At 37.4% G+C, this 15,330-nt stretch overlaps 1 protein-coding gene across 1 annotated transcript in view; it reads left to right on the forward strand.

Annotated features, from left to right (window-relative positions):
- LOC119787314 overlaps positions 1-15,330 on the forward strand; it is a 25,601-nt gene continuing 10,271 nt past the window's right edge. The window contains exons 1-7 of the mRNA XM_038291104.1: positions 1-94; positions 1,528-1,853; positions 4,475-4,733; positions 5,896-5,937; positions 8,826-8,867; positions 13,998-14,045; positions 14,128-14,186. Of these exons, the coding sequence (XP_038147032.1) occupies positions 1-94; positions 1,528-1,853; positions 4,475-4,733; positions 5,896-5,937; positions 8,826-8,867; positions 13,998-14,045; positions 14,128-14,186 (870 nt within the window). The remainder of the gene's footprint in view (positions 95-1,527; positions 1,854-4,474; positions 4,734-5,895; positions 5,938-8,825; positions 8,868-13,997; positions 14,046-14,127; positions 14,187-15,330) is intronic.

A 15,330-nucleotide genomic window follows, 5' to 3' on the forward strand; every position in this document is an offset into this window, starting at 1 on the left:
ATGTGTGACCCTCTTTTAGAGAGAAAGTGGAGATGGAGACTCTATTTCCTTCAAGTCATCTGGTTATTCCTGGCAGCAGAAACTTCTCCAACAGGTAAACATTGTAAATATGCTCATATCTGCTAGTTATTTCCTTTTTTTTTTTGCAGAGAAAGTTACCTTGACCTCTGCAAAGAGCCTTTATCTGGGCCAAAAACTGAAAAAAATTAACATAATGCTTGCTTGGTAATCTCTGTTAAATCCAAAGTTAAATCATGAACCCAAAGCACTGTTGCTTTAAAACAAAGAGGTCCTGTGTTCAATTCCCCGTTAGGGGTGGGAGTTTTCAGAAACTTCAACTGGTAAAAGAAATCACAAAAAAACTCAACCAGAAGTCCTATTTGTATGTTAGTGAAGCTAAAAAAAAAAAGGAATGCAGTGGAATGGTCTTTAAATGAATGCTATGATGGCACAGCGTAGGAAGGCCGTTGAACAGACTCGCATCTTTTCCATGACCACAGGATGAGTCTTTCGACATCGTTATTAAAGAAATGAGAAGCTGGTAATTGCATCAGCTGGGGTCAAATAGCCTGTGGCCAGTTGGAAGATGATCCCCCATGCAGCATGATCCATGAGGAGGCTCATATATATTAGTGGTGTGATTAGATTAGTAAGAGTTATTTACAGGGTCTGTAATTAATTGTTTGCAATTAATTAAATTTTTTCCTAAACCAATTTTGCTCCTAAATTGTTCAGTAAATGTTTGAAAGCAGGCCACACTGGATGGGCAGACATTCCACTGCAGGGCAAACAGAAAGCAATGGCTCAACGGTTTACTTATATTTTAATCAAGGCTACAGTAACAACTGCATATGCAATGGCTTGCTTTATGAACTAAATGAAAACAGGGAAAACTACAGATAATTAACAGGGAGAACATTTAGATGCTAGAGCCACAGAACAAATTTTAGCCAGCAATTACAGCAAAGTTTTTTAAAAGTATTTTGCTGTTTTTTTATTCTTTTGATTGATGCATTTGTTAAAATGCATCAGTCATACAATCTAAATCTGTTTAGATTGAATTTGACTCCTTTACTCCTTTTGATATTAACCTGACTATGAAAATTCTATGTGATAGATTTTTTTTGTAAAAAAAAAAAAAAAAAAAAGAAGCTGTATTTGAATTCAAATTTTAAATTATTTTGTTCTATTTCTGCTGCTGCAAAGCCCGTTTTGTTTGAGATTTCTGTACTTTTGTTCATACCAGGCATATAAACCACCTTAATTACACTTCATCGATCATCAGAAAACAAATAATAAAACCCAATATTTGAAACTGTTATGTTTTCACAGAGGAAAGTGGTGTTTTTTCCCTCATTACCACTTTTGTATTTCTTTTTTCCTAAAACATTCCAACTGTGTGGCTTAACATTTTCTAGCCAATGTTAATGCTTTTTTAAATTTAATTAACCAATATATGCTTATTTTCTTCATGTATACTTCAAAGCAATCAAAATTCTAATTCTGCATTCATTTCTTCCTTTTCAGTGTCCGGATATTTCCTGGGAGACATTAAAGCAGTATTAAATGGCTGTGAAGACCATTGGACCCTTCAGGGTCGGACCTCAATTCCACAGCTTTCCCAGATGACCGTATGTGTTAATATTCAAGTGGTTGTCCCTGGACACTGGGTGGCCTTCTCCTACAGCTCAGTCCGGACACCCAATCCTAATTTAGGTCTGGAGGGAGATGACAAAGCGCTTTATGTGTGGCTACTGCAAGTCCGGCACCAGTTTCCTTTCAAGATTTCTCCAATGCAATGGCACAGGGTGTGTCTAAGGAGGGACGTACAGAGAAATACCTTCAGCCTTGAGGTAATATTCATGTCTACTAGTAAAAATACTTAATATACTATTATAAATGATGAAAACCGTACCAAAATAATATTATTTTACCCAGTTAAGTTTGAGCTAAATCTATAAGGTCTTAAATTGTGTTAAACAAGTTCAGAACCTTTTGTCATTTAAACAATAATAGTCATGGAGAAGGAGGGCAATTGGATATAAAGGGAAGATTTCTCAAATAAGGACAAAGATCTTTTTGTCTTGCTGCTACATAATATGGCTGTTGTAATATCAGTACACAATGTATAGGAGATGGTATTTACAAGCACACGTGATCTGTCCTTGTAAATACAGATAAGATTTTGGTCCATCTTGGCATCAAAGCTTCTCATTCTTCCTGCAGAACTTGACTGAGATTAGGTGTGAAGGTCATTGATATAAACTCATTGTCATATTCAAGAAATCAGTTTGAAATTGTATCTGTTGCATTAAGAGTGGTGTAGTGTCAGATAAATATCTGCTTGTCATTGGTTGAAAAAGTTAACAAGGATTAGAGTGCAGCTAAGGTATACATTGACAGAAAGTTAGCATTATGCCAAAATGCAAGACCTCATTTAAATCTGAATGAGAAAAAGAGCGTGAATTTTTAAGGAAAAGTAGTCCAGACTCATTCCATGGCTTCTGCACACATTGTCGATGCGATGTGGACATAAGCAGGCGAGGGAAAACTGCAATTGAACGGCATGCGAGTACGAATTAACGAAAAAGTAATAAACGTGCAGTAGGTACCTCTTCAATGAGGGCTTTTTTTAATGAAGTTTTGTGTCCCCTGGATGCTGAAATAACTTCCATGGACCTGTGCAAGGTGGACCATACTGTAAAACATCACCAGTCCCACAGAAGTGTAGACTATGGTGTGAAAGTAGATTTTCAGTGACTCACCCCCAGCTAAAGGCATGACCATAGAAAGAGGTCTGCTGTAAACACAAAGACACTGAAGACAAGTTCCCAAAAGATTGTAGCTCTTAAAAAAAAATCAATACTATTTGAGTAGTTGAGTATGTTTTTTTACGCAATTTATTTTGTTGTTTGAATAAAATATTAGGCTTTTTATTATTATGTCTGTTACCTGTTAAATAATTTCTTTAACATTTAAGTCCACACATGTTATGCCTTGTGGCATTCTGCACTTCTAAAGATTCATCTCAGTGGGCCATTTTTAAACACCATAATGTATTAAATAAATACAAATACTGGGAACTAGGGATGCAACTAATTATTATTTTGCAAATCAATTAATCTGTTGATTGTTTTTTCAATTAATTGATTAATAATAAGATTTTTACAAAATGAAACCAGGTGAGACAAAAACATTTCCCTTGAGGTGTTCTGGAAAGAGCATATTGACAAACAAAAAAGTTATTTTATTTTAAATGCAAAGTGTATATATATTTTTTTACAATCTTGGTATAATTACTGCACTAAGTGGGTTGCTCTGTCAGTTGAAGGCACATTTTAGAGCCTCTACACTCCAGCTAACGATTAATTGAATACTAAATTAGTTGACAATTATTTCAACAATTGATTAATCACAATTAATCTGATTAATTGTTTCAGCCCTACTGGGAATCAATACTTTTTTTTACTTTTCATGAATATTTCCTATTCAGCTACACAAGCATCCTTTTTAAGCCCTTTAAAATTGTAATATAAATGAGAATGTACCAGATTCTTATGTACACCTTAGTAATTTATTGATATGCAGCATAATGTCCTCCTTTTTGGTGCTATAGAAATGGCCACCCTAGCTGCTGTGTGTACACTTAGTGTCAGCTACATGTAGCATGATGCTGTGTGCACGTGCAGTATAAGCTATATGTAGCATGGTGCTATGTGCATGCTCAGTGTGAGCAGTACTCTGTTCACCTGGACTGTCCTCTCTTCAGGAAAAAATATAAATCTGTTTGAATGCTTGGATTGAAATGTCTTTTTTGTAAAGTGCTTTGAGATGAAATGCTGTGAATAGGTGATATATAAATGAACTGAGTTGAAATAATGTAAATGGCCAAACCACCTCATGCAATTTCTTTTTCCAGAACCGCAGTATTTTTTTTTGTCACAGTCCCCTATATATGATAGACCTCTTGTTCTTTCCTTTAAGGTAGAGCCGAGTCAAACTAAAATCTTTGGCTTTTCTCTTAAATTACATTTACTAGTCGTGCTGCATATCTGATGACACTTTGTGAGATTGCATTATCTCATTTTTATTATGACAGCGTAGAGCAATGCCCACATAAAGCGAAATAAGTCCCACCAATCTGTCAGTTTCCTGCTATATAATGCCATCCCTGGGGAGGTCAATATAGAGATTCTAGAAATCCCTCATTTGGTTAAGAAAGCAGACAGTAAACTCAGTTTTCTATTCTCTTCTTTTATTAGACTTTTGCTTAATTTTACCAGCTTTGTAGCGCCTAGCCTGTAAAGGTTTAAGGAGCTAGTCTGAGAAATGTGAGCAAAAAACAAAGATGAACTCAAACTGTCTGTGTGCTATTAGTGAATAATTTATTCTATTAACAGCAGTGTGATGAAAGTGAATTATTTCACTATTAGGGCTTGAATTATTATCAATAAACAATGCGTACATTTTTCAGGTTGATTACAAAATAGTAGCGGAGAGGACGGTCATTGCTCAGGCCATCCCCCCATCTGGTTCCCTGTGGCTGGGCTGCCATCAGAGACGGCGGACGCCAGAAGTCACAATGGGAAAAGTTGAGCTCTACCTTTTCCGTATGTGGGCAGACCTGGGTGAACACAGGTCATGTGAAGATGGCACTGTAATTGGCTGGAATGCAAACCACTGGGAAGTGACCAGTCCCAAAGCGAAAGAAACGGACCCTTCTCTTTCATGTGGTGAGACAGATATGAAGAAAAACAAGCTTTACCTTTAATTTTTTCTATTTTATGTTTATTCACTAACCTCAGCATTAGATTAAGCCTCTTTACTAATATTCCAGTTAACTGAATGTAAGATACTTTTCTGATTAATTAATCTCCCATAAATGCAATAAATGCATTTATGTGTGGGGCTTTACCTTACTGTCAAATTCTCCATCATTCCTCTTATCTCATTCAAACACGGGGTTTGTGTTTAAGATAAAATTCAGCCAAGCTTTTAAACACAAAATGTAATTCACTGACATGTTGTTTAAGGGTAATACCAAAGTGACATCAGATTCAAATATATTTAAATTACAGTACATCAATGATTAGAAGAAAGTATGCCCTTCGTTCTTTTAAAAGGAGAAATGATTTGGCATCTAGAAGTTTCTACATTTTCACATCAAATTCCAAGTGTATTACAGGAAAACAAAAAATCATATATTCACACATGTAAAGGGAAGTTTTTCCTTTATAGAACATCTATCAATCAAGTCCATCCATCCATCCATCCATCCATCCATCCATCCATCCATCCATCCATCCATCCATCCATCCATCCATCCATCCATCCATCCATCCATCCATCCATCCATCCATCCATCCATCCATCCATCCATCCATCCATCCATCCATCCATCTTGTTGGTTTCAGGGTATATAGAAACTAGTTTTATCTCTGCAGCACAGCTAATTCACAAAGGTGATTTGAAAAATTGGACCCTTATACATTCAGATTAAAGTCCCTTAGACAGCATTCAATGCCCCTCATCCTTTGTTTTGAAATTTCATTAATCTTAGCCAAAATGTAATTTTAACATTTCGTAGCAAGACTATAACACTAATAGGTCCACTATATAGTAAAAATGTTAATTTCAGTACTGTGAAACGATAACATGTTTTTAAACTTATCTAGCATTAAGAAATGAAAATGACTTTTAAATCCTACTGAGGAAAAGCTAAGAACAAAACCAACATAGAAAGTATAGGAGTTATTTTCAATTTCTCACCAAAATTGCATTTATTTATACATTTATTCTTGTAATATTGCATGCAAGCTCTAAGTGTTTGTATGTCTTTTCCATTGCATGGTTCTAGAGCATGTTGAATGTTGCATGTCTTTATGTGTCTTGTAGAGCACAAGCGATTAAGACGAGGGGCTAATTCTGAGGACTCAGGTAACTGGTTTTGTTTTGTATATGTACATGCGTATATGTTTTCATATGTACATACATGTGTATATACTACATATATATTTACACACACACACAAACAAATATATATATATATATACACTATATTGCCAAAAGTATTTGCTCACCTGCCTTGACTCACATATGAGCTTAAGTGACATCCCGTTCCTAATCCATAGGGTTCAATATGACGTCGGTCCACCCTTTGCAGCTAGAACAGCTTCAACTCTTCTGGGAAGGCTGTCCACAAGGTTTAGGAGTGTGTTTATGGGAATTTTTGACCATTCTTCCAGAAGCGCATTTGTGAGGTCGCACACTGATGTTGGACGAGAAGGCCTGGCTCTCAGTCTCCGCTCTAATTCATCCCAAAGGTGTTCTATCGGGTTGAGGTCAGGACTCTGTGCAGGCCAGTCAAGTTCATCCACACCAGACTCTGTCATCCATGTCTTTATGGACCTTGCTTTGTGCACTGGTGCACAGTCATGTTGGAAGAGGAAGGGGCCAGCTCCAAACTGTTCCCACAAAGTTGGGAGCATGGAATTGTCCAAAATGTCTTGGTATGCTGAAGCATTCAGAGTTCCTTTCCTTGGAACTAAGGGGCCAAGCCCAGCTCCTGAAAAACAACCCCACACCATAATCCCCCCTTCACCAAACTTTACACTTGGCACAATGCAGTCAGACAAGTACCGTTCTCCTGGCAACCGCCAAACCCAGACCCGTCCATCAGATTGCCAGATGGAGAAGCGCGATTCGTCACTCCAGAGAACGCGTCTCCACTGCTCTAGAGTCCAGTGGCGGCGTGCTTTACACCACCGCATCCGACGCTTTGCATTGCACTTGGTGATGTATGGCTTGGATGCAGCTGCTCGCCCATGGAAACCCATTCCATGAAGCTCTCTGCGCACTGTTCTTGAGCTACATGAAGTTTGGAGGTCTGTAGTGATTGACTCTGCAGAAAGTTGGCGACCTCTTCGCACTATGCGCGTCAGCATCCGCTGACCCCGCTCCGTCAGTTTACGTGGCCTACCACTTCGTGGCTGAGTTGCTGTCGTTCCCAAACACTTCCATTTTCTTATAATACAGCTGACAGTTGACTGTGGAATATTTAGGAGCGAGGAAATTTCATGACTGGATTTGTTGCACAGGTGGCATCCTATCACAGTTCCACGCTGGAATTCACTGAGCTCCTGAGAGCGACCCATTCTTTCACAAATGTTTGTAAAAACAGTCTGCATGCCTAGGTGCTTGAATTTATACACCTGTGGCCATGGAAGTGATTGGAACACCTGATTCCAATAATTTGGATGGGTGAGCAAATACTTTTGGCAATATAGTGTATATAGCCTGAGATGCTGTCAGGCTACCCGAGAGATGTCGTTTTTCTATGGGGTTCTAGGGTGGTCCCCTGGGACTCCTGCAAACAGGACGTGCCTGGAACACCTACAGGGTGACGTATCCAAACAAAAACATATACGAGCCACTTTAGTTGAGTTCTCTCCATGTAGAGGAGAAGCAGTTTTAAGGGAGTGCCCATCCATCCTGAAAGCTCATTTCAGCCGCTTGAATCGACAATCTTGTTTTTGGCTGGGGGTACCAAGTGTAGAACAGCTTTCACTGTAATTATAGCTGTAAGTCTGCGGCAGTAACTCTCCATCTGCTATGGACATCTGGAATAAAATGTCTCTACTTTATAAAATTGTTGACTGTCATTCAGCCTGGATGGAAGGCATCTGAGCACAAAAATCAAAACAAATCTTTCCTCAGATCCCAACATGAATCAAGACCAAGAGGTTACCAGGAAAGCCCTGTATACAACGGAAATTTTCCTCTCATTATTTTTAAAAAGCCTCCCTGCCCCTGCGAGGATAACCACCCCCCACAGCGTGAAGCTACCCCCATGTATTTGTCCTACATGGAGTATAGTAATTGAAATCACTCTAGTGACTCTTTATCAACAATGGTTATCATTTCTTTTAAGGATAGATTAGTAATCCATCCATCCATTTTCTGTCACGCTTATCCCAAGTGAGGGGTGCTGGTGCCTATCTCCAGCTGTCTATGGGCGAGAGGCGGGGTTCACCCTGGACAGGCCACCAGCCCATCGCAGGGCAACACAGAGACAAACAGGACAAAAAAACTTCCACACTCACACCTAAGGAGAATTTAGAGAAGCCAATTAACCTAAAAGTCATCTTTTTGGACTGTGGGAGGAAGCCGGAGTACCCAGAGAGAACCCACGCATGCTCAGGGAGAACATGCAAACTCCATGCAGAAAGACCCCGGGCCGGAACTCGAACCTTGAACCTACTTGCTGCTATCCACTGCGCCACTGAGCAGCCAATAGGATAGATTAGTAAAGCTAAATATTACTAGTTATCCTGTTTACAAATTTCCCACCTCTGCCTGGGATCTTTTTTTCATTACTTCTTCACAGTAATCATGGACTTCTAGGCTGTTTCTCTAGTTGATGTTTTAGTTGCCTATCCCACATGTTTAGGATGAACTATGTTCTTGTAGCTGTAATTAAATTATATAGGTAAACTATATTTATGAATTAAGTGAGGAAAATGAAATAAAAATGTACCAAGATAAGTGAAAATGGGAATTATTACAATTGCATAACACACCATATATGCTTACCTTTTTCTTTGCAATGATGCACTAATCGTTTCATTAAGCATCATCTTCAAATATTTATGTTTGTGGATATATGACACACATTTTGAAAAAAAATTGAGAAATGTATATTTTCACTCTATCAATTAGTCTTTATATCAACCGGTGCACAAACAAGGAAAAATATATTAATAGACAAAAATCTCATTTATCAAGTGCAAAGCAACAGATCTGATCATTTTTATCTTGTTTTTCAGCACTCAAAGGTGGACTTGGAAATGTAACCGGATCTTCTCCAGGTAACTCACCTACACTACTACTAATACAGAAATTTTTAATCATACTTTAACTCAGTACCTCACTTTAAAGTCTTGATCACACAATAATGATTTCATGCAATTTTGCATTAAAATTATACAGCGGGACATACCACATGGTTCTGACTTAATATGGATCAAACAGGTTTATTGTTAACACAAATATCCTACATTTGGTAGCGACATAGTAGCAGATTAACAGCTACTTAGCAAACAAACAAACAAAACATCTTTGTTTTGTGACGTCAGAGGAAGAACATTCTGAAAATAGCCCAAAATTCTTTAAGCGAGATGGATTGAAACATTGATGGTTGTTCAAAAACATCTAACGTGGAATTGGTTTGTGTGGTTGAACCATTAGGCAGTTTAATCTCAAGTAATGATGGTGAGGAACAAGGACCTTACAGCTCAGAACCATTCAGAGCAGACCTTTAGCCCACAAAGTCAGACCCTGAGCTGAAGGGTGGCGGCAAGATAGAAAACACACGACAGGGAAACACAGCTTGAAACACCTGTGGTACAGATAATGTAACCAGCTCTTGGTATATCAATATGAATTAGTATATAATACTTTAAATTGACATGATTTTCAAATAAATCCTCCTATGCTATTGCTAGAAATTATCTACCAAATGATCAAAGGTATAGCTAGAAAATCCTGGTGCTGGTTAATGATGGTGAAAGCTGGTCTAGCTGATGTCCACCAATTCACAATAGACCAGCATTGACCAGCATGAGGCAAAAGAAACCAGCATCAGACCAACATAAAGCCATATAGAGCTCAACAAAACCAGTGTGGGCCAGCCAAAAATCCCAGCTTCAATTCAGTCTATTATATGTGTACTTACTGCGCAATTATGCATGTAATATACTGAATTCTCTTTAATTTATTTCAGAGATCACTATCTTCCTCTTATGTCTGTTTTTATCAAGCTCCATGACCTAACTTGTTTCCCCATTTTTAACAACTGGAAAATAGGCAAATTATTTTTCCAGGACAAATGGGAAGCTACATTGGACTGAGAAAGCATGCAACATTTAAGGTTTTAATTTTTATGCATTTTAAATATATATTTACAAAATTTAATACATTTATTGCACATTAAAAGACATAGTATAACACTACCCCCTGACAGCAACAACAAAAAAAAATCTTAAACTAAAACTATTGACTTCTTTTTCCACACAAGCACAAGCTTCTCTACAGACACAGAAAAAAAATCTATCACAATCTATCAAAAATTATTATGAAAAGTCAGAACAAATATATATACATATGTAATGTAAGATTTTATACTTTTATAGCAGTGTCTCAGTTTTGATGCTGGATTTAAAACAAAGCTATAGAAAAACATCCATGCCATGTACAATTTGATTAGCCTCAACAACTATAACACTGTTAAAGACAATACCGAAATATGGTTTACACACTAATATAAAAACAGGCCATATATTTTTATTGTCTTAACAATGACTGCTGTAAGTGCTGAATGGTGTGCAACTGTACCCATATAAATTAGCAAATTTGTACCAATAGTAAGTATCATTTTGATACAAGCATGATATTTGGGAGGATGTTCTGTTACAGTTTACTTAGCATAAAAATTGCAAGGCTCTATTTAGCCATTTCCCATCAATACTAAAAATGATGTAGGATGTAATACAGCAAAGGGCCAGAGTCCCCACACTATTATTGCCACTTTTTTACATAACTTCAGCCCTGATTGATCCAGGACCCACTCCTGACAGACATCTAGAGAGAAGGCAGTAGTTTTGAAAAACTGCGAAAATTTCGTATATCTGGTTGGTTTCAGTCCCTAACGATGCTTTAGTAGACCATCTATAAATCTGTCTATATCTATATCTATATCATATATATCCATGCTTTGTCTTCTCTCATTGCCCACAACCAGAGGTTTACCTTCTCCCCGTCTTCTACAGTTCTACATGTCACTCCTCAGCTTTGCCCATGTAAATCTCATTACAAATTCCCCTACCTACAAACCAACCTCAGTCTATTTTTGCTGACTAAATAACTGTTGTCCATCCAACATTTCTACTGCCAATTGTGTTTCAGTTCCTTGAGTGCATTTGCCACAATGGATGTTACAATGGAACAGTGAGTCCACATGACTTAAACACCTGTGTGAGTGTTGTCTGTGTAATCCGTTGTGGAAAATGGCCTGCCAAGATCCACCAATATTTCACATCATATGAGTGTATGCTGTTTTGAAAGAGGTGAAGATCCAAAGGCAGCTACACAACAGACCAGAAGGATCCAACTGAGCTTTTCCAGAAGAGCTAGAGCAACATATGGAAAATATCAAGAGCCAACTACACAACACATATTTCTCGCCCCAAAATTTTCGGGAGAACTGCACTTAAAGTAGAAGGTGAATGGTGGTCTTCTTAGGAGGAACGACTATGCTAACAACACCAGCTTATTCAACCAGGAAGGAGAGAAAGAAAAGTGAAAAAAACATAAGGTTTTGGAAATCTGACACAGGCTCTCAAGACCTGGACCAAAACACACTTGGACACTGACATCCAAAATCCTAAAGAAAAACAGCAGTTGCGACTACAAAGGCACATAGCTACAACAAACTAAATAGGACTACATGCCTGAAGGAGGGAATGGACAAGATCCTTCTACAAATCACTGAATGTCACCAGCGTCTGAGTGATAATCCTGTAATTCTTAAGCCCTGGTATGAAAAGAAATATCCAAGCAAGAATTACCCGTCTAGAATTAACATCCTAATCAATGTAGATTTCTTTAAGGACAACTGATGCTATTCTAATCTGTCTACTCTGTGATCTGGGAGAAAAAAATCCAGAATAAGTCACATGGACCTTGAAAAATGCCTTTGGCCGGATGAAAACATGGGATAATGCTCTACCAGGGGTCTCAAACTGGTTCCTGAAAGGGCCGTGTGGCTGCATGTTTTCTTTCAAACCAAGCAATGGCACACCAGACTCCATTCATCTCATCAAGTTATCATGTTCAGATTGCACTGAGTTGATAAGTCAGCCCCACGGCCCTTTCTGGAACCGGTTTGAGACCCCTAAACCATGTTCTAGCATTCCGTCTTCACTGAATTCACAGTTTTAAAGTGATCCTTGTTAGTTTGGTTGTCTTGTCCTGTTAACTTCTACTGTTCGGTGCTTAGTTATGTACTTCCTGGTTAAAACAGCCTAATTTTCAAACCCCCAAACTGTCCTCTACAAATTGCCTTTTTAAAGGCAATTTCCAATTATGGATTGGTTCTGAGCTGTTCAGTGCCATGGAGATTCACTAAATACCATCAAATCCCTTGAAAAAAACTGCTCTTTTCATGTCAATTTCCCCAACAAGGTTGCCTTAACCGTGAGTTATACGGTCAAAAATGAAAGAAATTTAAATAAATGATAATAAATAGTGTTTTTATCCTTGGAGAAGTAACATCAAGCTTTCAATACCAATCAGCTAGAACCTTCCTTTGTGGCTGCTTAAGTAATTTACAACAAAGATGAGCAGTGGTTTTTATTTTATGGAGCTCCGTTATGGACAAAGACACAACTATGTTGACCAGCAGAAAAGACCACAGTTTTCCATATACAGCACAGGAAGTGGTAGCAGATGGATATAACCATGTAGCTCAGCAGGATGTTTCCAGAAGCAGAAAATATTCTTTTGTTTTCTTTGTGGTGAAACAGATGTATGGTGTGCTACATCATTCTGAAAAAAAAAAAAACCAAAACAAAACAATAGAAACAACAGAGATAAAAATAATACGGTTGAAACCAAATATACTCTTATTTTATTTTTTCATTACAAGCTAACATTTGCATAGCTGTAAGGGTAGCTGCAACAGGAAATGAGAAAAAAAGTGACGATCTAGAGATATGTTGTTTGAGCCTTTGATGTACTTAAATATATCAGGAAAAATTATATGAGCAATTGCAGCATGCAGTGTTTATTTTTTATTTAGTTTTTTTGTTTGTTATTGTTTTTGTTTGGAACTCTATCCCAACCAACCAGAGTCTAAGGGATTTTTTTTTTTTTTTTTTCTACAAAACCTGCCCAAAGCTGATTAATGTCTGCCATTTATAATTAAGAAATACAATCAAAAGAACAAATTGCAAAAAAATAAGTAGGTTAAACAAAAATGAGTCACTGGTTAACTGGTTAAGTGCATGAGACAGTTTAAAAACCTTAAAATGAAATATATAATATATTTGTTTTTACATCTAAAAAGATGCATTTAGATTTTCCTCAAGACTTGTGCATGCAGCACCTGGCTTATAACAAACTCAGCCTTTAAGAAAGAGGGATAGACTCATATACAAAAACAGTGGTGGTACTGTTATAGTCTGGGGTTGATTGCATCTAAGCCTGATTAAACCATTATCCTCTACCATAAAAATACTGAAGGAGAATTTTCAGCCATCAGTTTGCACCTTAAAGCAACACTGTGCAACTTCTTAGCCTCTAAGGGAACTAAACCTTGGGTCAACGGTTATGCAGTGTCACTTTAATTTAAAGGGCCAAAAGAGTTTTTGGAGAGGCTTAGTCAAAGTCTGGACTTAGAACCAGTTGAGACACTGTGACTTGACTTTCGACCCAAAACGCCATTAATGTCTAAAAGCAAGAACATAGAACAGGAAAGGTGAAGGGGAAAAAAAAGACAAATTACTTGATGGCAGGTCACAGTGGTGACCCCTAGAGTGGCAAGACCAGAGGTAATTTTTTTAGATGTAGTATAGCCAGGATGGTGTGAAAACTGTTTTGGATTATAAAAGGAATCTTTAGTGGATTGTGCACAGCTTTACAGTTAGCTAATGCCTTTTAAGAAAGGAGTCATGTTTCAGAAATCTATCCATCCAGTTCAAGTATGACACGCTAAGAGAGTGGAGGCAGCCCCCCCACCTGGAACCAGTCCGACCAATTTGGTCGCAACAATACCCAGCATTCCTCCAATTACACCCCAGCATCCAGAACAAAGCTCACCTGAAGGATAATTCACATCAAGTCGGTCTACATTCAGGAGATATTTATTGCCTATTTCTGGAGGGGGGTAATCAGAGACATTAGGTTTGTTACTGAGAACAAAATGTTTCCTTTTCTTTCAGGAACTCCCCAAGTTATTTGTGATATCAGTCAATTATGTTCCAACACCAGTAAGAGTCACTCTCACTACTCCAATCTGACTGTTTCTAATTGACATTTCGTGGCCTAACTTTGCCTTATCTCTACCTTCAGGTGCTTACTACTGGATGTCCATAAGTGTGGAAAATGAAACAGAATTTGCCCTTAACTTGGTAAGGACGCCCCCATCAAACGTGACTGTGTTTCCTATGCATGCTTCCATTATTCTTTCACTAATTGATGCATTTAATTACTATAAATGTCACATACCCAGAAACCAGTTTAACCAGAGCCATATCAGCATGTAGAAGCAGAACAATTTTGCTCTGTTAAGCACTTAAAGGCAATTTTAAAGTGAACCGACCGCTTGACATAATTGTGTAGTTAATAACCAGACAGCATCTTCTGACATTTACAGCTCTGTGGCTCTTTTTCCACTGTGGCTGTATGTTGGCCACCCTGCATATTTTTCTACAAGCCCTGCTGTGTAAAAAAAACTCAAATAATATGAGTAAATAAAAATAAAATGAATACATTTTCATTTAGCAGATTATTTTGCTCAGCAAAAAAAACTGAACTCCTTGCTGTTATAATAGCTATGTACCCATTTTGCCAATATGTTCAGTCTTTATGAGTCTTGCAAGAGTATTCACATCCTTCAGCTTTTTTTATATTTTGACATATTCTATCCTAAAATTTCTAACAATATTGCCAGCATTGTATGTAATAAACAAACCAAGCCTTTTTAGGGATGAGAAATGGGTGAAAACCGATGAATGATTTTCATTAATATTTATTTTTAGAAATGACAGAAATCTGAATTGGCTATTTAGATTCACTCAGCAAATTAGAAAATTATGGAAAAGTCCTTTTATTTCAGTTCCTCTATTCACTGAGTGAACATATGAGACAGATGTTTTCAAGCTTTTTTTAAAGATAGGGTTTCTCTTGCTTTCAGAGAATAAAAAAAAACATCTAGGAAAAGAATATTACATCAAAAATTTAAAAAGAAATTAATTTATGACAGAAATGTGGTTAATAAAGTTCAATTTTATACCTGCTTAAAGTTTTTTTAAGGGTTTTCTTTATCTGATAAATACCGAAGCCACATCATTGTAATTTCTGAACATGACTTTATGTCAATTACATGCATATGCTTTCATCATACATTTTATTGGAGCTCTGATTTCCTTTGATTTTCCCAGATTTAGCACCATCAGTTACTGTTTTAAATCTGACCAGCTTTCTTATTGATCATTGATCATGTTGCTACTGTTGCTTAAAAGCCATATTTATGAAATATACAGCTGATTGTTA

This window comes from Cyprinodon tularosa, unplaced genomic scaffold, assembly GCF_016077235.1.
Source record: "Cyprinodon tularosa strain WSP-4 unplaced genomic scaffold, ASM1607723v1 ctg294, whole genome shotgun sequence".
Classification (NCBI taxonomy): Eukaryota; Metazoa; Chordata; class Actinopteri; order Cyprinodontiformes; family Cyprinodontidae; genus Cyprinodon; species Cyprinodon tularosa.